The sequence below is a fragment of the Xylocopa sonorina genome, chromosome 7 (assembly GCF_050948175.1).
Source record: "Xylocopa sonorina isolate GNS202 chromosome 7, iyXylSono1_principal, whole genome shotgun sequence".
In the NCBI taxonomy this organism is placed as follows: Eukaryota; Metazoa; Arthropoda; class Insecta; order Hymenoptera; family Apidae; genus Xylocopa; species Xylocopa sonorina.
Genome location: NC_135199.1, coordinates 8021960 through 8048900, shown reverse-complemented (window position 1 = coordinate 8048900; position 26941 = coordinate 8021960). Strand labels below are relative to the sequence as shown.

At 48.3% G+C, this 26941-nt stretch overlaps 1 protein-coding gene across 10 annotated transcripts in view; it reads left to right on the top strand.

The window, feature by feature from the left end:
• The first annotated feature begins 2309 nt into the window (after positions 1–2309).
• The window catches only part of LOC143425524 (uncharacterized), a 268189-nt gene continuing 243557 nt past the window's right edge, over positions 2310–26941 (top strand). For all 10 annotated transcript variants that reach the window (XR_013102046.1, XR_013102047.1, XM_076898401.1 and 7 more), the window contains exons 1-2: positions 2310–2390; positions 4145–4431. Coding sequence is in view for 8 of the 10 variants with exons in the window: in XM_076898401.1 (XP_076754516.1) it covers positions 4391–4431 (41 nt within the window). In the remaining 2 variants the exon portion in view is untranslated. The remainder of the gene's footprint in view (positions 2391–4144; positions 4432–26941) is intronic.

The window sequence follows — 26941 nt, the reverse complement described above, 5'->3', positions numbered from 1 at the left end:
GCGATGCACCGTAGCTGCAGCGGCGGCGGATGAACGAAAAATCGATGCATCGCCTGCGATTGTGCCCGAGCGGGGCCGAAGTCGGTTCAGCTGTACCCGATCCCGAGGTACCAGCGAGAAACTGCGCGGACCAACGGCGATTGTCGCACCGGATCTCGATACGGACGGAGGTTTCCGGCGCGTCAGCTCGCCGGAAGACCTCCGACGATCCAGCCGCGTCTCGTCGAGTGGAAAGTTCGAAACGCAGGCTCGAATACGCGCGTTGGACCGCTTCCGAACTTTCTTCCCGGTATCTGGGACGTGATTCCGGCTTTCTTAATCAATTCACGGGCTTCCACCTACTCGTAGAACGATTCCTTCATTTTGATTCTTGAAAATTCTTCATTGTTTCGGGTGAAACTACGAAGATTCATTAAATGCTGTTTGATACCATGTCGAACAGAGGCACGCAGGGAGTTTTACTCCAATTGTTTAAAAGGAAGTATGACACGGAATGAGTGGCGTTATCTGCATTGAAACGCATACGAGAAAGCAGTCTTTGAAAGAATGGAGCAGCTTTTGTTCGCACGAGTTTATTGTGTTTGTTCTTAACGTATACGGATAACGTTTAATTACATCGTATAGAATTTTGTTTAAATAAACGGGGAGATGTTTTACAGTTTCGTTAGATAATATTTTTTATATATCAAATGTAAGACGTAAGTTTATGTATAAATATGTGAATTATATTTGCGTAATTGTATCAAAGAGACTATCAAACAAATTTGTTACGTTAATCAAATATTATACTTTAAGGTAACAGATTTGCTTGATAGTCTCTTTACTCGTGCTTGTAATTAGAACATCTCTCCCATGTTTTATAACGTATTAGTCTAGAAATAGAAGGGAATCGGGGCAACCTTTTGCCGCCGGGCAAAGTCTCGAGGGATGAGCAAATGTCAAGGGGTGCACTCACAATTTTTCTGCACAGCTTTTATTGGAGGATTCGTTCAATATTAATAACTTCGATAACATCGTGTACATAGTTGTGCAATTTCGTTTAGACGAACGTCGAACTTTTCTCGTTACTTTGCGTATTCAACGGAACTCGCACACGACGAATCTCCGTTCATTAACATGGAAGAATAGTTACGCTCGAATTTCTGTGGTAGGTACTTACGAATGAATTGTATCTCGTAATCAGATTAGCGAACACGAGGATTATGTAATGTTAGTCGAGCTCATCCTCTCTCTTGATCCAGGCTTTTTGTGCCCGCGTTACAGGATGTAGATGCAATGCCATAGGTTTGCGCGAGAGTAGTGGATGTGAATTTATGATGAACATGTGTTTCACTGCCTTTTTCCATTTGCTCTTGAAACGTTCATGATGTATGCGGGAATCGGACGGGACTCTGGCAAATGTAAAATCGGAAATCGTAACGCCAAGCCATTATGATGCATTTCGATATAAATATTTAACGATCGTAACCTTTTTGTTGTTATTTTTTCAGTTCTATAATATATCTGCTTGGAAAGAATCGGACGTTTTAAACGTTACTTTGTTACCCTTTGGAAATATCCGGAGACAAAATTTATTTGCGACTTAATAAACGGCAGCTCAGTTTAGAATTCCTCCCACTGCGAGAAACTTTTATGTGGTCAAGCTATGAAAAATCTGTCGCGCGTGCGGTGAATACTGGGTCAATCTCGACCTATAATGGAGTCCCTCCCGTATCTATTTCCGAAGAAGTTTCTACTTCATATCTTACATATTTATACACATACCTCGCACACTCCTCGAATTGTTGTACACAAAGCAATTACACGTTGCTCTATTTCGTACTCTCGCCTAGACATAACCTATCCCAACATCCGTACTCATTCGATACATTAGAATCTGAAAAAAGAGCGCGTCAAATTTAAATCCTAAGTTATCATACTCGAAGAAACGGTTGAGCGCGATCGATTTAAAATACCCTCTGATTTATCATCACGTTAAACACTTGACTCGAGATCAGAGTTGTAGAGAGAGAAGAGAGGGCCATCGTGAAATGAAACAAAGTATAATTCGATTGATTATCAGCGTAGTAACCCGTGGCGCTTCATATCGGCGATACCTTGGAGCCGCGTCCAAGTGGTGGGGGAAGTCTGTAGGGAGCAGGCCAGGGGTGGGGGTAGCGAGGAGCCCGGCGAGCTGCCGGGAAGGAGCACCACCGCGTGTCTGCCATCTCTGTCTTTAGTTCAGTTCGAGTTCGGCGCGCAGCCGGTTCGTGTCTGTGTTTTTCCGCGCGAGACTTCCGCCTGATTCGACGCTGGTCCGTTCTTCGTGGCTACGTCGTCGACCTCCAGTGTTTTCGCGTCTTCCCCGTCGCCCTGGAACGCGGTCACCGGGTCGCATTTCGAAAACGCTGGTAACTTAATCACTAATTCGTAGCGCCGTCTCCCCCCGCAGGGCAAGTTTGAACGTTGTCAGTGTGGTCTCCGGTGGGTAGCAAGAAAATTTCGATATCGCGAATCTCGCGCGAGAGATTCCGTGGTTGGCGAATCGCGATACGGTAATATTCTCCGTTACGAGGGAACGGTGATTCATTGGAAGGTAAAAAAGAGTAAGGGGTTCGTCTCGCTGGCGAACGTTTCCGCGCGAACGCGCTTACTTTACGAACGACTCGAGCAGGATACGTCGCGAGCGTAAATATTGTGACGTACGTTGCTCCGAAATATATCGATCGACGGTGGAAACGTGTTCGCGTCGCGGCGTGACACTCGAGCGTCGTCGTAGACTGGTTTTTCGTCGGGAAACGCGGCTTGATTTAAATTCTCCCGCATTCTTCCGCCGCCATTGACGATACAGTGACATGTAAGCGTTCCGAAAAATATCGCTAGCATAACTGTGCATTATTTTTAGACGAATCGCTGCGTTTCGTAAGTAGAGTCCCGAAACGAACGACACGTTTAAATTCGTCGCCTTATAACGGGGACGGAGTTATTATTGCTGCGTGGTTTCACGTAGCATCTGTAACGGTAGGATGTACTGAAAAATTGTTGCGCCGGTGATAAAGTTCTCGAGCGTGTTAATTATGGGAGGGAAACGTCAAGAGGCAGGATCGCGGAGCGCACAGGTACCTTTCGAAAAGTTACTGTTAATTATTGGCTTCATTATCAGGATCTGTAATTTATTATTTGGGACGAACGATTAATCAGGGGGCCTAGGTAGCGCTGACATCATTGGCAGCTAATTAATCAGTGACATACGTATCCCGTTTACAAGTAACGTTCGTAAGCTCGCGGGGATGTCTACTGTCACGACGGTAGTTGTTATTTGACAGCGAGCTCGTTAATAATCTTTTCCAGGGAAAGGGCAGAAGGTAGTAATTAATCGATTTCGTATATCGGGACACTTATACCCGACGTATTTATCGTAATCACTAGAGACCACACGTGTCATGCGCATAAATGATTGTCTTATTGGCAAAACTCATCGACGATACGTGTAATTATTATTCGAATTTCTCGGGTAAGCGAGAAGAAATATTACTTAATTTCGTCGCGAAATAGAGCTTCGTGTTGACTCAACAATTTTCCGGCTGATTAACTTCGCTCGCTCGAGTATGAATAAGTCAAAGATACACGTGATTTGGAATCGTGTCGAGTCGATCGTTTATCGATAACACGGACAATTGAATAGCGTCGGTGATTCAGTCTGCCTGCACTTAATATTTTTAATTCCATTTTTTAATTCGTCGCAGCTAAACACACATTGCCGTTTAATACGTTTCGTTCCTTTTTTTTTTCTTATGTGGAACACGATTGCAGGACGTTCACCCGTATTGACGTGCAAACACCCCATTATGCGTTAACAGATGACAGAAACTGTAGAGGTTCTTTGCTAGTCGGCTTGGAAATCCTTCTTGTCGTTAGTCATTCGAGAGAAAGGGTTCGTATATATATAGACAGATCGATCACGAGGTATATCTCAATAATTCGATTAACGTACGATCACTCGCGACTTGTACTCGATTCGAGTCGACCGCCAAATTCGAAATTTCGGAAGACTGCGCTACGATTGGTGTTCTCGTTTAATCGTCGACTATTCGCCGCGATTAGAGGAATTGATCGCACGAGCCGGTCTAACCAATCAAGGGGGGTCCGTTTAACTGTTTCACAGCAAATCCTCGGTCATCGATCAATCGAGTGTCGAGCATTGGTCGCGGTACACCGTGAACGGTGCGAAATAAAGAAAGTACACGAGTGAACGATCATGGTGTGACTCGGGTGACTAAATTGATCTTTCGGAAAGATCGACGAAGTTGACTGGTGGTTGTGTGGTGATTGGTTTTGGTGGTGGTGGTTGATACGCTCCTGGGAGTCGGAAGCCCGTTGGCACCTGGGACTCCTTTACGTCGGTTTACTCATGCTGGGAGTTTTGAAGCGGCGCTGGAAGCCATCAAAAAGGTGAGTGCTCCTCTCTGCACTTCCGTTTCTTATTACCTCGAGCAACCTTCGAACGCAAACTCTGGCTCGAATAGCTACGTTTTGCTATACATAGCTATTTAGTGGCCAAAAATAAAACTAAAATTTCTTCGATTATCACCGAGAGCGAATATCGATAACGATTTTAAATTGTTTTACGTCTGAATCGAATCGCCTCGAAGGGATTTATTTTTCAGCGTTGCAAAGTGCTCTCTCCCTCGAGAGAAAATACAGAATTTCATACCTGTTAAGTATCGTTCAGTGAACTTCCGCGCGAACTCGCAATAACGCAACGTGCCGCGTTAATTATGAAACATAACGGGGTCATTGTACGATAATTGTGCCTTGAGCGTATCCCGAAAGCTTTAATCGTACCGTTGCTTTTATTAGCGGCCCTAAGTAGGGCCACCACCTGCATTACCGACGTTTCCCGTTTACTGCGCAAGTTACTACTTTTGTAATTCCGTTGGAGCCAACCGCGTTTCCATCGAGCCACCGATATATCCACGCAAAACCTGTATTCACCTACCGCGTGCACGTCTATCGTAAGGACGCGGCTAAATTCGTGCCAATATTTGCCGGGCGAAGAAATTTGTTAGCGCGTTATTTATAACCAGGCTATAACTAGTGACAATAGAACAATGGAACAATAGAATAATGCGGTCGGTAACGAGGAGCAACGTTACGAGAAGCTGAGCCACCGAACGTACCGTCGTTCGTTTGGTTTACCGAAAAGGCGCAAAAATAATCGAGAAGCGGAGTTTCGAGATCAAAGAGGAGTTCCAGTGTTTTCGTTATTTGTCGTACGACTTTTCTTCTACCGTGGATATCCGCGTACCCCGTTCGTGGAAGAGAAACCTGTCTTTGTGCCTCGGTTACCCGAGGGGATCCGTGAGGGTAAACACACCTGCTTTTTGATTTCATATTTGTCGGAAGATCGGTTCGCAGTGGTAAACGGACCGCGTCGCGCATCGCAGGACTCGAAGAAACGCGTGGGAAGCTTTTGAAAAGGGCGCCCAGGTTTATCAGAGCGACGAGTTCGACGATGATAGCATTTCTGGATGAAAAGTTTGCCTGAATGGAAGCGGAACGGTAGAGGGACGTTGTTTTTCTCTGGTATATTTTCACGCTGCGACAGAGAGACTCGTTGCTCGATTCTTCTCGCTCGTTTCATCGTGGAAACAACGGGGGCTGTTGGTACGTTCGCATGTTTTTATTCGCGATCCTTCCGTTGGCTGATTGCTCGTCTTTTCGCCGGCGTTTACTTCGTTTAATGTCGCCGCGGGATTTCCCTTGTGCACGACGATTATGCGCTTGGTAGCTGCGAGTGTAATCCTGGTGAGGCTTTCAGGGTGGGTGGATCTTTCGTTCTCTTTTCGTTCGGAGTGCAACAAACGTTCCGTCGAGTTTCAGCGTTATTTTCGGGTTTCGAATGTGGGTTAATTGATATTGTATACGAAGTTTGCCGGAGAGATTTTGTAAAAATGGATAATTGCGTTGCCGCGAGAGGTAGACTAATTGGGGAAAGCAATAGGAGGTTTTCAGCGAAATAATTTATCATTAACGGTAATTAAACGATCGGGAAATAAATGGAAGATGTGGCACACAGAGTTTCTCATGCATCTCGACAGATATTCTAGATACAATACTTGGGAAGAGATATGTATGTAGGTCGGTGCTTCCTGAGTCTCGAGGGTTAAATCGAACAATATAGCTACTAAAAATGCTCGCATATCTAGAACAGTCGTGTACGTAGCGTGCATCGAATATCGCGCGGCATATCTAAGCGAACGTACGCGAACTTTTAGATCGCTGGGCGTTTTCTAATTATTCGAGGCACTTCTCGAATGGAACGATCGGTCTTTCTCATCGGTACGCTCGAATCGAGCCGCGCGTTCGTTCGCGCCCGATCGATTATCAAAGTACCTAAAATCCAGTCAGCGAAACGCGCGAGGTGTTACACGCGTTCGTAAGCAGATCGCGTATGCTAAACGATACATCTATTACTATCGAAACGCAACCGTAATCCAGATAAACGACGATGCGCGCGGTTGCGCGTAGAATTAAAATAGTGGTAGGTAGATACAGGCGGCGTACGTACCGACCGCGCGATATAATTGCATCACGGTAAATATGGCCGCCAACCATGGTGTTCGCCCAGCGAGGAAGGTGATCCCGTTTGGTCCGCTGCATAACTTTGCATGCCCGTGTTTACCTGGGTTAATTTGAATGAATTATCATAACACCTGCCGAGCCCGGGTCCCTCAATTAATTTTCATTAGATCGCAGCGCGATTGGGCGAGCAATAGAACCGATCGCACCCGACAAACAGTTCCCTTCTCACGGGCAGAAAATATTCTTGGCCATTTTATTTCCATTTCCACGACTCGAAAACAAACGCGACCGCGTATCCTCATCTTTTCACGGCGAATTACATTTATTTTTCGTTTCCACGTTACACGTATGCAATCGCGTTGCACGTAAATTTATCGGTGCAACGAATGCACCGAATCCACCGCGCGTATCTCTAAGCGTAATCTAAACTACTTTTTCCACTTGTTTTCTCTCGAGACACGTGTTTATTTCCCTTGGAACGTGTTGCTCCTGACTCGGTTCTATTAAAATAGACCCAGAAGAGTTTAAAGTGCGATCCGCGATAAAGCGCAGCGCCATGAACGCGACCTTACAAGCTTCCGAATGTCAGCTACTGTTCCTCGCCGCTAAGTAGAAACTATTTCAATCGACCGCTTACGGTTATCGCTATCGATTCATATACTCCTGGCCTGTCTCGAGATAAACGTATTCCGATCGAACGTTTCGCAGCATCGCGTTTTTACGTTCGCGTCGAGCGCGTATTCTCGAAGCTGCCATCGAATGGTTTCTAATCGGTGGATCGTCGAAGAGGGGCCGATCGATTTAACAGAAATTTGCCGGACGAGTACACCCGGTAACGGTGCTCGTAATCAAGCCTCTGTTCGGTCAAAATGGTAACTGGTGCGCGGAATTCCGTGCATCTCGAGCGGGGAAACGCGCGCGACGCCGCTGAAATGCAAACGCGGCTGAAAACTAGTTCGTTAAGGAATTCGCCCACAGGAAATGCGTCGGGTGTATCATGCGATACAGTTACGGTTGGCAACGTGGTTAGAGCGAAAGAAAAAATTGCGACGGACGAAGAGGCGAACAATTTCGACGCTGAACAGGGGATCAATCGTGCGTCGTCGCAATTAATCTGGAAACGACGCGTAATTTCGCAAACACGAATCACGTCCTCTGGTCTCGCGAAAAAGAAGAGAAACTGCGAATTTTTCCGCGGATCGTTTCAGCAGCTGCATTCGAAACGCTTTCGTACGTATCCACAGGTTAATTGTTTAATTAATTCTTGGTTTTCCTTCTGCTGTGCTTTATTAATTCGTCCATTTCCTTCGTCCGCTACGTGGTCTTGAACGATGACCAGTGGCTCGAGGGGGGACGTTAAATCGTCGGTGAACGGAATTAATCTGGGAACTTTTAAGCTCTCGTAATTAACTTTGTATCTTAACTTTCGATAATACCACGTTACACAACCCGAGCAACATAGCTGATCTACTGTATCTATTTCTCGCGATAAAGATCGAGCTCTACGGTATTTTTTATGTAAAAGCAAACGGGATTCCGTTCGTTAAGCGAAGTAAACGTTGCTAATTATTATTTCCTTAGGCTTGTTATTAATTTCTGATCGCGTAATCGTAGATCGCTGGTAGTTTACCGTGGAATTATACTCTCGAGAGGGATAACTTTTTCCTTGAACGATCCGCTGAACGTTCGTAACAGGACTCGGCAATGAATAATAAAAGAAAAATATCTTATCAGCTATCTAAACTAAAAAAAAATCCATATAACGCGCAGTATATTGTTTATTACACGCGTTCCCATTTGAGTTGTACGCGAGCTGGTAGACATAAAAGGGCTGCTCGTTGGATCAGACGGTACTTACGCGGCAGACGCGATTCGTTGAAGCTATTAACAACGGGATGCATCGTTATTCGATAAAGTCGCCCTTTTATTTCCCTTTTTTTTACTCCCCTTCCCACGGTTGGCGCATCCATCTCGCGGAAGTGGCATGAAACGAGGCGGCAACGCGAAAGGATTGAATAGAATTTTCGCGGGGGTGTAATCTCGTTTGCAATTATATCTGTCGCGCGATAGGAGCGGGCACGCTCGATCGAGCGACGTCCTCTTTCGTTTCCGGTTATATTTCGCTGCCGCGGAGTGGAAGACGGGGGAAAAGGGAAAAGAGAGGCGAGCAGAACCGGAGAAGGGTCTAAAGAGATCGAGAACGGGCATGAAAAAGAGAGCACGCCGTCACGGTAGGGAAAATAAGGAAGGATCGTAATCGGGTTCCGTTGCACTCAAGTTCACCAGCCTCTGGCGAATGGAACGAGATAAGTCGAGGATAGATGGATCATCTGTGCAGATGAACCGATATGATATTTCGAAAAGCAATATCCGGGACGAGACAGGGGGGGAAGCTCACTTTTTCGTTATTTTACCATCGAATACCTGGGCTGAGGAGGATTTCAGTGGCTCGGAGAATGTCCAGGACGGTGTGTAGCGCGTGGAATAAAAGTGTAACGAGGGTAAAATATTCAGACTGCGAAGTATGCACGGTAGTAAATGCGTTCTGAGAATCTTTCGATAACAAGAGAGTAGATGCGCGTTCGTTGTACAGCTTTCGCGGATCTATTCGCGCACCAGTGTTAGCGTACTACATGTAGACCATTCTATAACGCAGAAAGAATCATATTCTCGACTTGGAATTTATCTGATCCCATCCAACTCCTCGCAAACTCCACCTACCTATCCAATTAGTAAAATATCTCGAAACAAACAGATCACTCCGAAGCTAATTTAATTATTCGGATCGTAATCAGTTTTGGTTAAAAAACGAGCGTATTTTTAATGAGTTCCGTGTGCGCTTGAGAAGATGGACACGTTATCGGAGCGGTCTTGTTGGCCGGAATTTGATTGCGCCAGAGCGCAACGATGGGCGGACAGAATTCCTGCAGTGAATCCGGGCGGAGGGCCGCCTCTGCACCGTCAATTAGAACTCGAAACGAGCAAGAAATCTTACGACGTCGGGTCGCTAAATTCCGACCGAGTTTCCTGGCCTGGCGAAACTTTTTGTCGACGAAAACACGACGCGCTATCCGCACGATTACGTCGGCATCTCGCGTCTCTCGCATTGTCCGCGATACAAGCGAGGGAAGCATCGTTGCTTCGAGTTCTTTTCAAAGCTGTCGAGTCCCTGGAAGCTCTCGATCACGATTTCCGTTTGAAGTCGGTTCGATGTCGGATATTTGGGTCACGCGATGCGCAACCACTCTTTTCTCTGTTCCCTCTACCGTTCTGAATGTTCCAATATGTCGCGATATTGGTTTCGAACGAAAGGTTCGACTCTTTACACGGATCGTTCACCAGCGAATCGTTTCCACAACGGACACAGAATTAGAAGGCAAACGTTCGCGTATTAAAATGTCATTTCCGTGGAGAGCAACCGGAATATTAATAATTGGACGATCCGAAAAGGAACAAGGGCGCGCTCTGAAATAGCTGGCTTTTAAATATAGTATCCACTCGAGTATGCAGCGGGAACGCCGAGATATTTCGTAGTCGAGGAGAGTGGAAGTTTATTGTGTATCCAGCGGAATTTCTTCGGTTAGCAACGCCAAAACAGTTCTCGCGGAGAGAAATTATGCAGAGCCGGTGTCTAACTTTAGAGCCGCCTCTACCTATGCTCGATCGATCCTCCTTTTCGAGGAAAGTTGTTACGCTCGCGGGTAACGTAACGCTTGTCGCGCGGATATCGAGCGTTCGCGATTGAAACCCGCATACGTGGCAAGTTCGCCACGAGAGTGTTTCCACATTTTTACCAAATCCCCAACGACGAAGAACGCCCCATGTGGCGAACGTGGGATTCATATTCGTGTATCCTTCGAAAACGTTCGGATGTTTCCCATTTCCTCGAGTAGAGACCTCATCCCATCGATTTCCTCTGTGCGGTTCTTTTCTTTGAGCCTCGTATTCGAGGCTTGCCTGCACGTCGAACGCGCCTTCGAATTGGAGTCGTTGGATATTGGACTCAGCGATCGTACTTGCGTTTCGAGTCAGCTGGGATGTTTTCGACGGTTCGACCGTGTTTTCTTGTGCGCGTAACGCACAAAATAACTCGCGCGAACGTTGTCAGGTAATAATATGTTATTTTTCGAAGTTTCTCGTGACGTTCGAGGAGCTTTGGCGACTCTATATCGGGGGGGTCGAAGCTCTGCGCGCCCGTGCATCGTCTAAAAGGAGTAAAAATAGCGAAAGCTAAGCGGCGGTCCCAATGATTTCGCGTTCCACCAGTGGAATACGAAATTCCGCTAGGTGCTAGCCGCGCAATAAACCCGCCCGAATGCCGACGACTCAACTTGGAACTGGGAACGTTCGACCGCGCCACGAGAATAGCTTTTTGGCGTGGAACCTCCGTGGCGAGCGGAGCGTGCACGGGAAATACAGGCTGTGGAAAAAATATCTGACATAATTACTCGCTGTTTCGTACCACTGATACCTCTATCGCGTCTGTCTCTCCTTTGTACTTACGCTTTCCTTGGATCGTTCATTTCGAGCGGACACGAGAGGATGTGGAATTGTATCGATCATCCACCTCTGCACAAATATATATATATTTCATATCGTACAAAGAGGTACGAATAGAAATGTTTCTCGAGGTTTCAATAATTCCAAACTCTCTGCTCGAAATCCGTGACCCGTTTCTTAACGGTTGGATTAATAAATACGAAGAGGCTTGTGGCGTTCCACGTTCTGAAGCGTTCATCACGGTTAGCACCCCCCGTAGGTACCGATGTTCAAGTAGCGAGCGCGGAACGTCGCAGTTCCATTATCGCTCTGGCATCCGCAATGACGCAGGCATAACAAACAAAATTCCCTCGGTGGAAACGGTTTTCCGCCTGGCAAACGGTCCCTGCCTCTCTTTCTCTCTCTCTCTCTCTCTTCCTCTATCTACTCTGGTGGGTAAATTTAATTGCTAGAGGCTGCGGGTACCGCGGAAGAATGACCCTACGACCGGCTCACCTTGACGGTAATCACGCCTTGAATTATTCAAGTTCTTCCGCTGATAAGCGACCGTGGATAATATATCGCTTCTAATTAGCGTTTGTCCGTACGAAAAGAAGGTCCACCGCAGAGAGAAAGATCCGTATCGTTAGATTAATTACCTTGGCAGAGAGATCGTTAGGCTCTAGGACACGCCGATTCTTTCTAGTTTTTCTCCCTCCTTCGCTTTTTTACCCCCCTCCGCAGCGTTTTAACGTGTACATTATACGCGGGTAATTAACGATCGATCAATTTAGAAGATCGCTGCGATTGCCTCGTCAGAGGATGCACGGCCGATCTCATCGATTATTTTACAATAATCGAGCATTAACTTTATATAATGTCATCTTGGACCAGCATTGGGGGTAGGTTTAAGAATATTGGGCAACGACGCAGGAAATGTCTATACGTTCATCTATTTTCTTAGGATGAAACACGCAAACACGAAATGGCATTGCTCGTTGTCTGAATTTAGACACCTGTGCCAAATAATTCGGTGACTCTGAATCTCGTTTGCACAGACGGCTGTTGGATTTTATAAGCGCTGAGGAAGCGTTTATATTTTTTTATAGCAGTTTGCAGGGCAGAGGTAATCTTCTTTGGAAGATTGTTCAGGGTACAGGGAAGAGCTGGTGGTGGTTTAATCTTTAGAAACCGCGCAGGCGGAGGAGTAACGTACATAAACGACGCGTCAAACGTTGTAATAAGGAAAAATGGTACTATTTAACGCTACCCTATCTCAGGCATTATCGTATAAGCGATACGAACTCTTTTTTTCAGATATAAATTCTCTAGATTTTCGCTCGCGGGAGGATTCGCTACAATGTACCACTCTGCGACCGTCTCTATGCGACTTCGAACACATGTTCTCGCGTTACAACCCCAGCCGCGATGTCGCGCACTCGCTGCGCCTACGACGAAAATTTATGCGACGCGTTCGATTCGCGAAAGGAGTCGCGCAGATTTCACGGAATCGCGAATTTAGAGGCGCGCGTGGTTCGTGGGTCCCGCGCGTTCTTAATGGCTCGGTTCCAACGCTCGTATATCCCCCGGTCGATGCGTTTATAGCGGTTTAACGACGCCCGCTCGTTTGTCGAACGACACATCGCGTTGCTACCAAGTCGAGGATCGGCCGTGCGCGTCCCGTTGTTCCCGCGAGCGGAACGCGAGATCCGACCGGTGTACCAGCCGGCTCTTAAACGGTATTTGCATTTCCGCGACCGTTCGACGCTCGAACGTGCCCGATGCCATTGTTTCGTGCCGCGGATGAACTTATCCCCCTGCTCCTTTCACCTTTTCCGGGCTGCCACCGATCTCGCGGCCGATCCTCTCCATCGCGGGTCGAATCGCAAAGGTCACCGTGTACTCTGTTGCCTTTGGTTCGTGTGTGTACGTGTGTGTGTGTGTTTGTGTGTTTAGTCGATAGCGGCGGCCCGTTGCGATCACGAACAGGGTCGCGTGCGAAATTCCGCGCAAGGGTGCACGTCCTCGCACGAAACTACCGGATGCCTCCGGTTCTACCCAGCTCTTCTCCCCCCTGAGAAACTTCCGTTTCTGCTGTGATGACCACACGGCCAACGCTCGCGAACTTTAAGCTTCGCTCTGCGGTTCGCAGACCGTGGAGCGTTTCTTTCGCGTTTAAGAAATATGGAAAGTATCGTTGTTGCTCTGCGTCGAGCGGTATATCGAAAATAGAGCAAAGATATATTTCTGTCGTAGCCCCGGCGTGTACTGGGTTTCGCGGAGAAACGCAGGCAAAAACTAACCTACGGCGATGGCTTTTTTTTCGCTCGCTGCAGCCGCGATATTACCTTGCCGAGGTCTTTCACTCGGATTTTTATGAATGAACTCACGACACCGGTTGCGACATTCCGCGGATGAATGGAAGGAGTTCAAGAATGAGCTGGCAATATCCTTTCCTTTTCTCTTTACGTGGCGCAATCGTTTACCTGGCCAAGAGGCGTCGTTGCCGCTCTTCCCCTGATTTTTTTCGCTTTTTCCTCGACGAGCCAAGAAAATGTGACGTGGAAGACCCCTGTTTCTGCGACCCGCGAACGACTTCCTAGTTCGTAGATCGATCGTCGCCGGTACATCGTTTTCGCGTAGCCAACAACGGCATTGTTAGTGGGTGGTAACGTCCCGACGACAATTTAGACTCGACGTGACTCATGGGTACACCTTTAAAAGGTGTAACGGTACATGCCCTGCGTGCATCGTGTTTTGTAGGATCGCGTGCTGGTGTGCGTTAGGAAATGTATTACTCGCATTATATATACCTAATTGTTCCGTTCAAGGAATGGAATTCTTAGTGCATCGCCAGAGGAGCTCGCGGTACGTGGATAATCGACGGTGCGTTTAAAGAAGACGCATCGGTTGCACGATGCGGGAACAATGTCGAGGGTAGCCAACCGAGACGTTTCGTGTCGGCAAGAATTGTAGAGCGTGGATAAAATTGTTCAAATTGGCTAAAAATTTACGAGACGAATCTCGTACGGATCGCTCGTTACGAAATAAACTTCGTATGCCATAATGTAATATTGGATAACGAATTTCAATCAATTTTATATCAAAGAACGTCGATCAGGCTATCATACGATCGAGAGATATCAATTGGATCACTCTCAGACGAAGGACCATTCTCGTACCATTCAACGATTCAAGGAACCCTCGAAGGTCTTGAACTCCATGACCTCGAGACTCTGGGAGCCGCCACAGACCCTTTCAAATCATGAATCCTCTGCTCTTGGACGACACCAGAGCACAATTTTGGAAGATCTACCATTTTAGAATAGACTCTCGTTGAATTATCTAGAAATCGGAAGTTCTGTCGTATTGTTAGACCGCTTCAAAGTTGGAGTACTCGTTCAACTGCATCCGTAGACGCAGAGGCCGAGATTCATGGCACTTCCGGCCTATGGTTCATCGAAATTGAAGAAACCAGACGCAAGGGTCTCCTTATATTATAGCGTCTGGAAGTGACTTGGCAACATTCGACCCCATTCGTTTCCCCTTTTCCTGGTCCACGCTGTTTCCTCTCGGCTTCTTCGTTCCGGTTGGAAACGAGCTTCCGGTTCTCTGCTACCCCTGGCCAGTAGCCGCGCGACTGTCGCGGGAAATTGAATTATCGCGTTGGCGCGTCTCACGAGCAGGCTCGAGATCCTTCTTCGTCCCGTCCATCTTTCGTTAGACGTGATTCTCGTTTCCTCGTAATCGACGCGCAGGACGACGAATCCTTGCGCGCGCGACCGTCGCAGGAAATCGAATCATCGCGTTGGCGCGTCTCACGAGGAGGCTCGAGATCCTTCTTCGTCCCGTCCATCTTTCGTTGGACGTGATTCTCGTTTCCTCGTAATCGACGCGCAGGACGACGAATCCTTGCGCGCGCGACCGACGTTCGATACAATTTATCATTTCTGCATTTCTCCACGACTCTCGTGTTGTTCGTTCGTGCCTCTCTCGAGCCGCGGCGTGCCAGGCCCCTTCGATACGTTGAATTATTGCCACGGTACAGGTGCACCTGCAACCTGCGAGCGTTCCCCGCATATATGGCCTCTTCGGCTTTACATAGATAGATCCGCGCGTGCATTGCGGCACGCGAAAATGCACGGGGCCCGGTTTGGTGCCACGGGAATGCGACGAAAGCGCTCGGGACCGTTATAATTATTCCTCGATCGGTATTTCCACTTTTTACCGGAGTTCGCCCGTTTCGATTTCTTGCCGATATCGTTTCGTACGCGTCCGCGTCCCCCGTTTTATCGCGCGGGGATAAAAATCGCCCAGCAGCTCGTTTCGAACAGAAGCGGTCCGGCAATTGTACGATTGACGTGGCAACTTTTGTTTTTTCAACGATCCGGAGGGAAACGAAACACATCGACGACGATAATTCGAACGCGTATGCAACCAATTATCGAGCGTATCCGAAGGAATTCGATTTCATTAATTGCGCGGCACGTGTCCCGAAATGAAAGTCGAGAAATCTACGGTGAGGGCAAATATTCAAAGTTACGTAACGACGGTCTCGATGGAACGCGTTAATGCTACCTCTCGCAGCCCGTTGTTTCCGTCTGTTTCTGGCTAGTAATTATGACAAGTGAAAACACAAAGGGACGGTGCCTGCGGGACAGGCACTTCCTGTTCCCCGTGAGAGGAGAAAGAAAAAAAAGGGGAAAGGAGAGGAAGGTTCGTCTCTGTCGTTTCACGGTTAGAGAGGCCTCCCTTCGTCGAGCCGTCCGTCCCCCGCCCCACCCCGTGGCCACGTAACCCCCGTCTAATGGATGCTCTTGTCACATAGTGGGTAGCGGTCGTGAAGGTACCGACTGCATTTAGAAAGGTCGTTAAGGACTTATTATAGGAACGTGGCGCGCTACCCGTATCTCGAGGGTGAGAAGTAGCAGGCTTCTCCTCTTCACCCTCGAACGCTTCGGGCGCCTTTGCGCGTTAGGCCGCGTTCACATCGCGTAAACGCGCCTCCCTTTTCGTCATCGAATTTTTTATAAATCAACGTCAGTCCTTGGAACAAGGAAATATATATTTTCCTCTATTCTCCAAGTGCAATATATTTCTTTTCTATATAAGTAAAATATGGTGGAATCGAACGATAAGGGGTCGAAGGAACCAGCTTTTCGTTTATCTAGGTAAACTCGTTCCGTAGAAAGTATGTTTTTAGAAATAGAAACGTTCCTCCAACGGTTCTCTGCGTTTCTTGCTCGCAGCGCAGATCGAAGCGACGATCGAGGGTGGATCTGTGAAGGGACCTTTAAATATGCATATGCGTACGTCGACAATGTGCACTGCGTGCGTTTGCTTCTCGAAGGTGGTACCACCGATGCCGCGTATTTATAGGCGTCACGCTGTTTGCTTCTGTATTAGCCCAATTTGCTCCGCAACCCCCAGCGCCGTCGGGGCCACCCTCCAATTAGTAGATTAGTCGGAGCAGAACGTCTCCGCCTTGTTGGCGCGATTCGCGAATTCCAGCCTCGAAACGGGGACGCTGGTTTTAACGCCGTGGAAAACGCGAATTCGCTACGAGCACCGACGTGTTTGCAAGAAAAAAAAAGAAATTGCTACCTTTGTTGGTCCGCGTTCCATTTCAATAAATCGCTTAATTACGAGAGTTTGTCGTGATTCTCAAATGGTAACACTTCGCGGATAAGCGATGTCACCGTGTTCTGACGAGTTAACGTTTCAAGATCTGTCTCGTGTACGTTTCTCGACGATAATAGTCGACGAACGCGAGAAGAATGTTTGAAGCAGTCGTAGAAGCACCTTTTTTTTTTTTTGCACGCGTTACAGTCGATCTCTAAATGCACTCCGCGGGATGGAAAGAATGCGCGCGAAAAGTTAAAAGCGTTGCACGGTACGCAGAGACAAATGCTTTCAGGGAACGGGACGGGTGTTTTGATTTTTCTTGCAACGTTAATGTGTCATGCGAGTGTTCCGGGAAATCCTGCGGAGAACGACGGTGGTAAAAAAGGAAGGAGGCGCGCGACAAGGGGTGGACTGGGGCCGCCGCTGACAGCGCGTGCGGGAAAATTTTGTACGTAGAAATTTATTTCGGATAACGACGCACGGCTGACAAATTCGAAAAGCGAGAAGCTCGCAGGGCGAAAGCTCGCGACGCGTTTCTTGCCGAGAAACGCGGTGACAAATACTTCCCCGGAAACGGGGTAATAGTACGTGCTCGCGCTGTTGCATTGTCGGAAATATCGCGAAACTGTCGTCACGTGCGACGAACGCGGGATTCGTGAGCTTTTTCGCGGAGCTTGTAAACTGCCAAGACCACTCTGGTAACTTGCAGTTTACGATTTCCACTCGGTAGTTGATATTCAAAGATCGAACAATTTGAAATCCGAGAAATTGGAATTTTTATATTTCACTACTGAGAGACTCGAGAGATGTTGCGTTCTTCTCGTCGAAGAACGTCTCCAAAGCTTACGCAAACATGACGTTACGAATGATTTCGAACAGTTGTTTCCCCCTTGTCGAGGCAATTGCGTGCGAGCGGTGCACGCACTCTCGCGAAGGCGACAGCCTTACGGGCGTAGCCTCCTCTTACCAAATCCATGGGGGTATGTTTAAGCGAAACACACGAGGGAGCAGTGAGAGGTACGCTTCGTTGCTTCCGCGTTTTCACTCGTTCCCTATTTTCGTGTTTCTCCGCTTCCGAGGCGGAACTAATAAACCCTAAATGACTCGTTACTCTTTCTGTACGAGTTACTCGTGTCACATATTGTCTCGCCTCACGAAAACCAGAGGAATACCATCGATGTCGTTAGAGTATCGTGGAAAAATGAGCTAACCGAGGCTCGATCGTTTCCCAGTTTGGTCTACGGACGTGAGTTGAACAGGACCACGACCTTAGCACCAGCTGCAACGCGAGTCGCGCACAGGAAACGCATTTCCACGGTTCGAACGGTTCTATTTTTAAATGCCAGACAATAATGCCGTCTGCGCGGCGAAAGACACTCGTTCGGGGTCTGGTTGGGTTTGCTTTTGTCTCGAATTTCTCTCTTTGCGCGTTCCCTTTAATAAAAGCTCGTAAAAATTGCGCCGGCTCCGCGCGTGGAACGAAGAAGACGGGCGGAACGAGCGACGTTGGCTCCCACCGCGGGTCGAAGCTCGTAAAATTCAAATTTCTCGCCCCGTTCGGTCCCCTTTTCGCCCTAGACACCACGGGTGACTCGTTCGCGAGGGATATCGTCGATAAATTCTCGAACGACGCGAGGCTTTTTACCATGTCGCATCAATAAGGACGAAAGTCGCCGATAACCGTGTAGAATCGAGGTAAACTTACGTGGTTCACTTCAGACGATATTAAATTACCATTTGCTCAAAGTATCTCGTCAAACATTGTAATTTTCCGAGTTACTCGTATGACATATTGTGACACGAAACGCAATAACATTCACTGATTGACTCGTTGGAATACGATTAGCGTGACGGAAGTTCGCGTCACCGCGCAAGGTGGACAAGTCCCGCGAATGACACGTTACGTCGCGAATCTAGTAGCGGAAGTGCGAAGAGCCAAGCGGGACACCCTTTGTTGGCTCGAAGTTCTCAGGGCAGAGCTCGTGGTACCGAGCTCCGGTCCCGAATTTGCAAGAACACGCTCGGTACAAGTTCGTCGACCGTGACTCGTGATAAGATCGGGAGACCCGCTACGCTGATATCAATATGTATTACTCGAACGTACGAGCGGTAGACCGCGTGTCTTGCCAGGGGAGAGCCACCACACGCCAGGTGAAACGTTGACGCGGAGGTTCCACCGATGCAGGAAGAGTCGGCTGTTTCGGGAGATATCATCTTTTCTCATCGAGGGACGATGGAAAGTTTACAGGCCCGTTCTGGCGGAAGCGGTTAGACACCGAGACCGCTTCCGGGGCAGAGGAGACAATCGTGTTTTCAGGATGGTGTCCCCTCCCGTGCATTTTAAGAGCAGTCTACCGATGAAAACCGAACCGTGCAGCTAACCGGAGAGGAAGTTGCACAGTTGCCGCGGTGATATTGATTTCTTCCCATTGAACGCGTACAATGGCTCATCTTTGTTCGGATTAAGGAGCTGGTTCCTGCGGATTCGAGACTTAATGGCTATTATCGATACGTTTGTTGCGTTCCTCCTTCCTTTCTTTTCGAGAACAGCATCGAAGAGGCGTTGCAAAGGTTTTCTCATAGAACAGAGGACAAGAGTTTTAGCCTTGGCACATCGCTCTTCGAAATTCGCGAAGGACTTGTTAAGAGCCGCTCGAGGCCTCGAAGCTTTCTAAAATTTGAATTCGAACGACGTAACTCTTTACGATCTCGAGGCGCCATCAACCACTGCGGGTTCCTGCGGATTCGAGACTTAATGGCTGTTATCGATACGTTTGTTGCGTTCCTCCTTCCTTTCTTTTCGAGAACAGCATCGAAGAGGCGTTGCAAGAGTTCTCTCATAGAGCAGAGGACATGCGAAGAGTTTTTGCCTTGGCACATCGTTCCTCGAAATTCGCGGTAGACTCTTAAGAGCCGCTCGAGGCCTCGAAGCTTTTTAAAATTTGAATTCGAACGACGCGTGTCTTTACGATCTCGAGGCGCCATCAACCACCGCGCGTCTCGTTGGTCTTTTTTTTTTTAGTATTCGCGAGGGCAAATAACGCGGCGCAGGATGCTTTCAAGGTATTAAAGAGGTGCCACGATCTCATCGAGCTTCCACGAGCCGCGTCCTCATCCGCGCTTCGTCGTGTTAATTTAACGCGCCGCGAACGTTCCTCCTCTCGCTCTCTGTAGCCGTTCGTCATAACCATTAAGATGGTTTAATGGCGAATAAATTGTAAGTTAAAAGCCTCGCGGCTTTTCTCGAAATTCTGTAGTTAGTTCTATTTCTTTCGTTCCGAGTAATCTTCTGAGAAACGTTCGACGATCATCCCCCGAACACCTCTAATTCATTAGGCTGGCAACTCTTTGATGCTCGACGAACGTTGTTTCCATCGCTTCGATCCAAGATACGTACAATTACGCGTACATACAATGAACTTGCGACAAAGAAATGGTTATTTCACAGATCGATTGTTCCAAGAGAGAATCATCGATGTAAACACGGTATTACGGAACGTTTACGTGGCCTATCGCAATAAAATGGGAGTAAATCATAACATTCCCGATGGTAACTAATCGTGACTGGTAACGTACACGAGCATTACCTCGATAATCGACCGGTCAGCCCCGGGAATTACCGTAAACCCCAATTTCCCGGATCAATCTCTCGCGCTCGCCCATTCAGCCACGCGCAGAATCGATTCACCGATCTGGTTAAAACTGTTATTTGCAACGTAACGGCAGGCTCGTTCCGAACACCTCGTCATCGAGCATTGGTCCCGACACTCTCCTCGTTCTCTCGAATTTTTCCGTTATTAACGAGATACTTTACGAAGCTGTACACCGAAGCTTATTAATTTCCACCTGGGGAGAGGGTGGGTGGGCGCGCGAGATCGGCACCCTGGCCTCTCGAGCGCATCGCTATTAACCGTGGCCATCCCGCGAGAACGATTACAGGCGAACGTTTTCTGAATGGCTCGATAAATCTCTAGCCCCTTGATACCGTTGCCAGCCGTCGTTGCTTTTAAATACTCGACGGCGTAACGCTCGCGGCGATTTATTACGAGATTATCGCGCCGCGGACTCTGCTGTACCGCGTTACGCTCCACGTTTCCATCGAGTAGAGAGAGAGAGAGAGAGAGAGAAGGGAGAAAAGGGCCGTGAGACTTGGAGAGGCGATTGTTAACGTACCCCGCGATACGTTTCGCCGTTCGAAAAGCATCGAGGACGCGTCTTTGCCGCAAGAAAAGTGAGAGGGACCAGGCGTGCTCATCGACTCCGCACGATCCACGGATTAATTGAGACGTTGGGAACGGGCGATCGATCTCTGTTCGGTTGCGGAGGTCCACGGGGCCGCGGTGTAACAATGGGATATCGACCTTTTACGCGGCGTCCCGGGCTGGCCCCAGCCAGCACGAACGCTCGCGTCGAAGGGTCTTAAATGTTTTACAGCGCGCGGTGGAATTTACGGTGGTTTTACGCGGACGAGAGTCCGATGGGAAACGTGCACGGTGTGGGACGATGGAAATGTGGGAGCGGTGACGTGTTTATTGCTGCTTTAGCTTGTGTACCAAGAGTCGATAATTAATTATCTTGTCCAGCGGGAATCTACTGTTTCATGAATTCCAGTCGATTCTCTAAAACGGACAGCGCGAGTTCCTCGACTTCACTTTACTTTCACCAGTCGTCTATTGCTCGTGACTCAGTTTTGTCGAGCGCATCGGAAATTATCTGTCAGATACGAGGGTGGTGTCTGATTAGAAAAAGCGTCGTTGAGAAATCATTTCTGTCCTGCCCGCTGTCCGTCAACTTTTTGTCGCGAGTAAATCCCCGTCGGAGTTGGAGAACGAGGAGAAGCTCGTTCCAGATTCGACGATGAAGCGACGATTGAACGTTTAACAATCCGTCAACGGGGCAGCCATCTCGAGCGGGTTGACGAGCCCAGCAGCGCCTCGAACCATTATACGCCGTCTCATTATACGCTCTGGTTGTATTGTACACCTCGGTTGCAATTCGGTAGCAGCCCCTCGGGAACGCTTTTGGAGGTCAGTCTATTCTTACCTGGCTCTATTCGCTCTTCCGTCTACCGAAATACGATCCTCCGCAGCAGCGTCGCGAGGCCTGGCGCATCGCGAGAATATCATCATTTCCACGACCGCCTTGTCCCGTCCCGGGTAAATAGAGGTATCTCTGCTGCGAATTATAATAACACCGTGTTCGAGACGGTTCCTGGGCTTTTTCATCAGCTAATTTCGCGTGATTCATCGGTCGAAACGGCGCGGCAGGAATTCTCCTAAGTGGTTTTGACTAGTGGAACAATGTATGGCGATGTTAGAGGGTAGTAACTTTGCAAGTTTTACGTTTTCGACATTCCACTTGAATCCTGAGAATGCAGTACAGCCTCGATGTTAATCCACGAAATTCGATGTCCATAGAACTCGACGTTTCCTCTCTCTCAGTTAGTACTTTTAAGGTAACCGAGAACGTACACTTCAATTTCTACGACGACTAAGCGAATCTCGTCGCGCAATAAAGAAAACTACCCCCGATCATTTTGCTTCTCGGTAGTCCAGCTGCTCGTGCACGGTTCGTTCGCTATCGATACAGAGAAACGAGCGAATTGATTCGAAACTCGACTCGAGCGTGGAAACGGAGCGTTAAAGAGGCCATTCTGGCGTGTATCGTTCGCGTCTGGCGAGACTACGGAATCGTTCGCCGAATAAACGAAGGACAGGGGGCCTGGTTCTGTAGAATGCAGATAAAACGGGGACGAGCTGGCCAGGTAAACGTTGCTCGTGCCTCTTCTCCCTTGCGCACCGAATAAATAAGGTCCCGTCCCTGGGGTGCGCGCTCCGTGGAATATCTCGAGCGTTCCATTACCCTCGTGGATGCGATATTGGACAACGGGTCGGCACGAACGAGTTTTGCGGGAACCTTGACTGGAATGTGGACGAGATAGGCTCCTCGAATTGGGCCCGCAGACTACTTAAATCACTTTTACCACGGCACTGCTGGTATCGGGTGTCGCATTGTTCGCGTTCGATGTGAGTTAGTAAAATGTGCGAACCGTGTCATGTCCGCGAGTCGAAGTAACAGCTCGCGGGGTCGGGAGCGAAACGACGGGGTAGTCGTTTCCCGGGAACGCTGTGAGAACTCGTGTCTTTGTACAGCCTGTATTTCTCTCTATTCATCGCAGATATACACGCGTGAAACTTAGTAATTATGGGAAACGGAAAGGCGCTGGTACTCCTTTAACGACGCGATTTAAACGAATAACAACCGGCGGACCGGTTTTTCTCGTTCTAATCTCGGATTCAGTTTTACCACTGCTCGTTTTAATTACCCGATGATATCGTTACTCTTCCACCTTCCGTTAAGCACACCGCTATCTCGTTCTACCTGCGTATCGTCAATTAAAACACGCAACGATAACGAAACGGTATCAATTTCCTGGAAACTCCGTTTCCCAGCAACACATCCAGCCGGTTCATTTTCATAGAAACCTCCAGGTTGCCCTTAGAACAGTACTCAACGTTTAATCCAACATCTAAATACCATTTCTTCATTTCCCACTCGAATTAAATGCACATTAACGATCTAACTAGGTTATCAAGTCTGCGAGACTGTTATCAGCCTGTGAATTTTCTACGATCTTCCGCGTGAGATCTCGTCAAGAGAGAGAATCTCTCTGATCCACTAGAAAATGGCCTGGCTATAGTTAAAGAAGTTGACCTATATAACGGTAAGGGAACAAGGTTCCCACGCAGATCCTTCGATGTTCCTGTTACCGTGACACGGTTTGGGCTCTCCTGACCGAATCTGAATGTCGCCCGCCGGAGGTTTATCGATTGGGGTAGCTCGACGTGCCCCACCCTGTCGTTCGCCAGCGAATATAGTTCACCAGCCCGCCCTCGGCATTACTGACCTACTACCACACGAGCAGCGTTCGCAAGGTGAGGGCTGTCTTCAAAGAGAGCCCGTTAACCGAAGGCGGCTCCCTCTCGTCTCTCGACGCGTTCGATACGGCTCTGTGCAGGCCCGTGCCAGCGATTTCCAAGGCGAGCCAAGCCGGATCGACGTTTCGCGAGGAGTTCGCGCAGAGTGAGCGACGCTGGGCGTCGGGAGGGTGGCTCGGATGGCCTCGCGCGGGCTGCTCCGCTTCTCTGATTGATTCTTCGGGGATAAAATCGATAGGAAGCGACGTGGGATGGTTTCCCATGGATTTGAAGAACGGGAGATCGAGTTGGAGGTTTCTTGGATTCGAGAATCGATGAAGTTCGTTCTTTGATATTCTATTTCTTGTTTTACGTAGGTTATTTCGCGATTTTTAACGAACGTTACCTGCTCGTCTCCCTCTTGGATATCGTTGAAGCAATTAAACGCGGTAACGTGCCCGTGCAAGTGAAATTTTCAAGAAGCGAACATATTTTCCAGAGTGTTTCGGTTCAGAGTTTTTCACGATGCATATGCGAAGCGAGGGGCGTCGTATGCATGAAATTTTCAAAAGAGATCAGCCGCTTTATACGCGAACCTTTGAGAAGAGGCGCTTCGAATCTGCTTTATGCGTAAAGTGATAAAGAGCCCCGCTCTTGTTGCTTACCCTTACCGACCTGGCCCTTTGTAGCTACGAGAACTTCTCGAGTGCAATTAAAATTCCTTTAATTTCTCCAACGTATCACGGGACCGTGCATATTCATCGACAATGTTTCTAAAAGAATAGAGATCTTTTTTTTCAACGCAAAATCGAACGAAACTCGATTAGACATTCGTCTGGCTTTTTGAATAAAAATTTATTCTCACGGTGGAATAGAATTTTATAACGGTCTCCCGATCGTTTGTCCGTCTTTGTATTACCGTTCCGTCGCGGCGAAAGACTTACAAATCGTTACAATGTTGTGGAACACGAGAGAGCACAATAGTTGCGAGCGAACGCAGTGATGAATGCGCGTTGCGCAAGCAATAGGTGTAGCCATAATCTACGATCTTCTGCTTATCGTGACGTTGCACATGGAATAATAATCGTATCGTAAATTAGTGATAACGGAACTCGAATGTAGCGAATGTCTAACACTCTGTACGTAGATACCACGCGAAGCCACGTGATAAATCCCGTGTAGTTCGCGATACGATATCCGTCCTACCAAAAATCCCCAAATTCCCGTATTTTTAGATGCCTGAATTTCACCATTTCCAAGACGCGAGATCGTAAAACTCGCAGGTTTTCCAAACTGTTTCCAGTCGCTCGAGGGGGATGATGCGTCGAAGATTCTGTTCGCGCAACCAGCGAAACTTGACGAACTCGTTCCCTTTTCTCGTTGCTCGAGCGCGGATTAAAACGTGCATTATGCACGAGTCGGTGGTTGGCGAAATTCGGGCAAAAAGGAGCGCGGCCCTCCGGGCAGCGTACGAATCCGGTTTAATAGCCTGAAAGGGGGTGGTGCTCTCGAATTACAGTTTGAACGATATTTATGCCGGGGCAGACCGAATCGAGGAACAAAGGGCTCTCTGTGGTGGCTCTCGCTTTAATCGTTCAGGATCCTCCTCTCGGAATCGTTGCACGCCCTTGATCGCGGCTCGTTTCCTCGTCCGCTGCCTCGTTGTTCATCTAATTACCACCGACTGCACAGCGTGCGCGTATAATTTTTGGTCCTCGAAATGATGCATGTACGATGCTCGATAATCGCGGGAGTATCTCGCGGACGTTTGATGTAGCGACGATCAAGGGAACGTTGAATTATGTTTCGTTGGAGGTGCACGCGATTAAGGTGGGTTTAGTTGGATCGCGTCGATCTTCCGTAGCCTGCCGTGAATTACTGAAGTTCCTCGGGTAAGTTGGTCGCGCCAGCTGGGTCCTGAACGTATCGTTCGTCACCGTGTCAGACCGAGAAGTCAGACTTTGGGCAACTTTGGAATTTCGCTACTCACGCGTCGATTAAGGGTTGAAGGTGTTTCTCGTCTCATTAAACAGAGAGCACGCTCGCGAAGGTGCTGTCTCAGGCGCCGCTGAGGAAGGGTGTTTCTTGGGTGTAACCACTTTTTCGAGTGCGACGGATCCCGATTCGCGACCCATGCGATTGCACAGCTTTAATTGCTTGCAGGCGTTAAGTTGCCCGACGATTTTATCGTCCTTCCGTTTTAATCGAGCCGAACTTCTCTATTTTTCCCAGCTCGAGCGTAAATTCTCAGACGTAGAAATGTAAACGCGATACTCCGGCCGAGGGTAAAACGAAGCAAACGGATTTAATTGCCTCAAAGGAATCCTTCCCCCCCCCCCCAGCGAGCTGTTAATCTTGCAAAATTCGAGAACGGAGCGTTTCTTCTGCCCCTCGACCGACCAGGATCCTCCTCAGTTTTATAATTCAAGTTCGTGGAGCGCGCGAGGGCAGCTGTTTCAACTCTGACCCGAATTTTATCGGTAGTCCTCGCTCTCAGCCGCTGGCTGATTTCATTGGCTCTTTAAATTCTCAAAATTCCTCGGCCCGGCACTACGTGGAGTCTCGATTCACAAAGGAGCCAGGGCCGTTGAGCTCTGGCGCGGTGTTTCCGTATAGGTGTACGGATATTTTTAGTCGACACCTGTTCACCTTCGAGCAGTATCTCGCGCGACTCCAATTTTTCGCGTTCTTGAAAGGGGATAAGTGAGCAACGTATCCTGCGAGCCGTCGACCGCAAAAGGACCGGCTTATCGGTTCACGGACGGTTTCGCTTTCGATCCAGGGAGAAAAATGTCGAGCCTCGCCCGCGGTGCAGAGAAAAAAATGGCACTCGGGGTGCGACAACAGCCACCAGCGAAAGTTCGATGAATCGTGGCGCGCGAAGATGTCCCTGAGCCGTCCTCGACTTTCGTTACCAACGATTTCTCTTCGCGGACGTTTCCTCGCTTCGTCCTTTTATTTTTTAAACTACCATTCATATAGAATTCCATACAAACGCAGCGGTTTTGGGGTTGATCGGTTGATCTGTGGTGGCAATAATTTTCCGTGACGAATGTTATCGCTGCGAATTAAAAGCGCTATTTGTTATCTCGCTGCAGGATAGTTAATGGATCGTAGATACGATAGACTCGTAAAGTATAATATAGAATCGCGTGTGTTATGGCTGGCTCGAAACGATATCTCGGGTTAGGTAATTCACTCGCGTCGAGGAGTGGAGGTCCACTCGTAGTTACTCGAAGAGGGGAAATTGTTCGACTCGCGGTTCTCTTACCTGAATCGAGAAAGGTTGGGCACCCGATCGAGTGATATTAATGCAAAGTGGCCGATCCGCCCGCTGGACTGTTCGATCGGGTCAT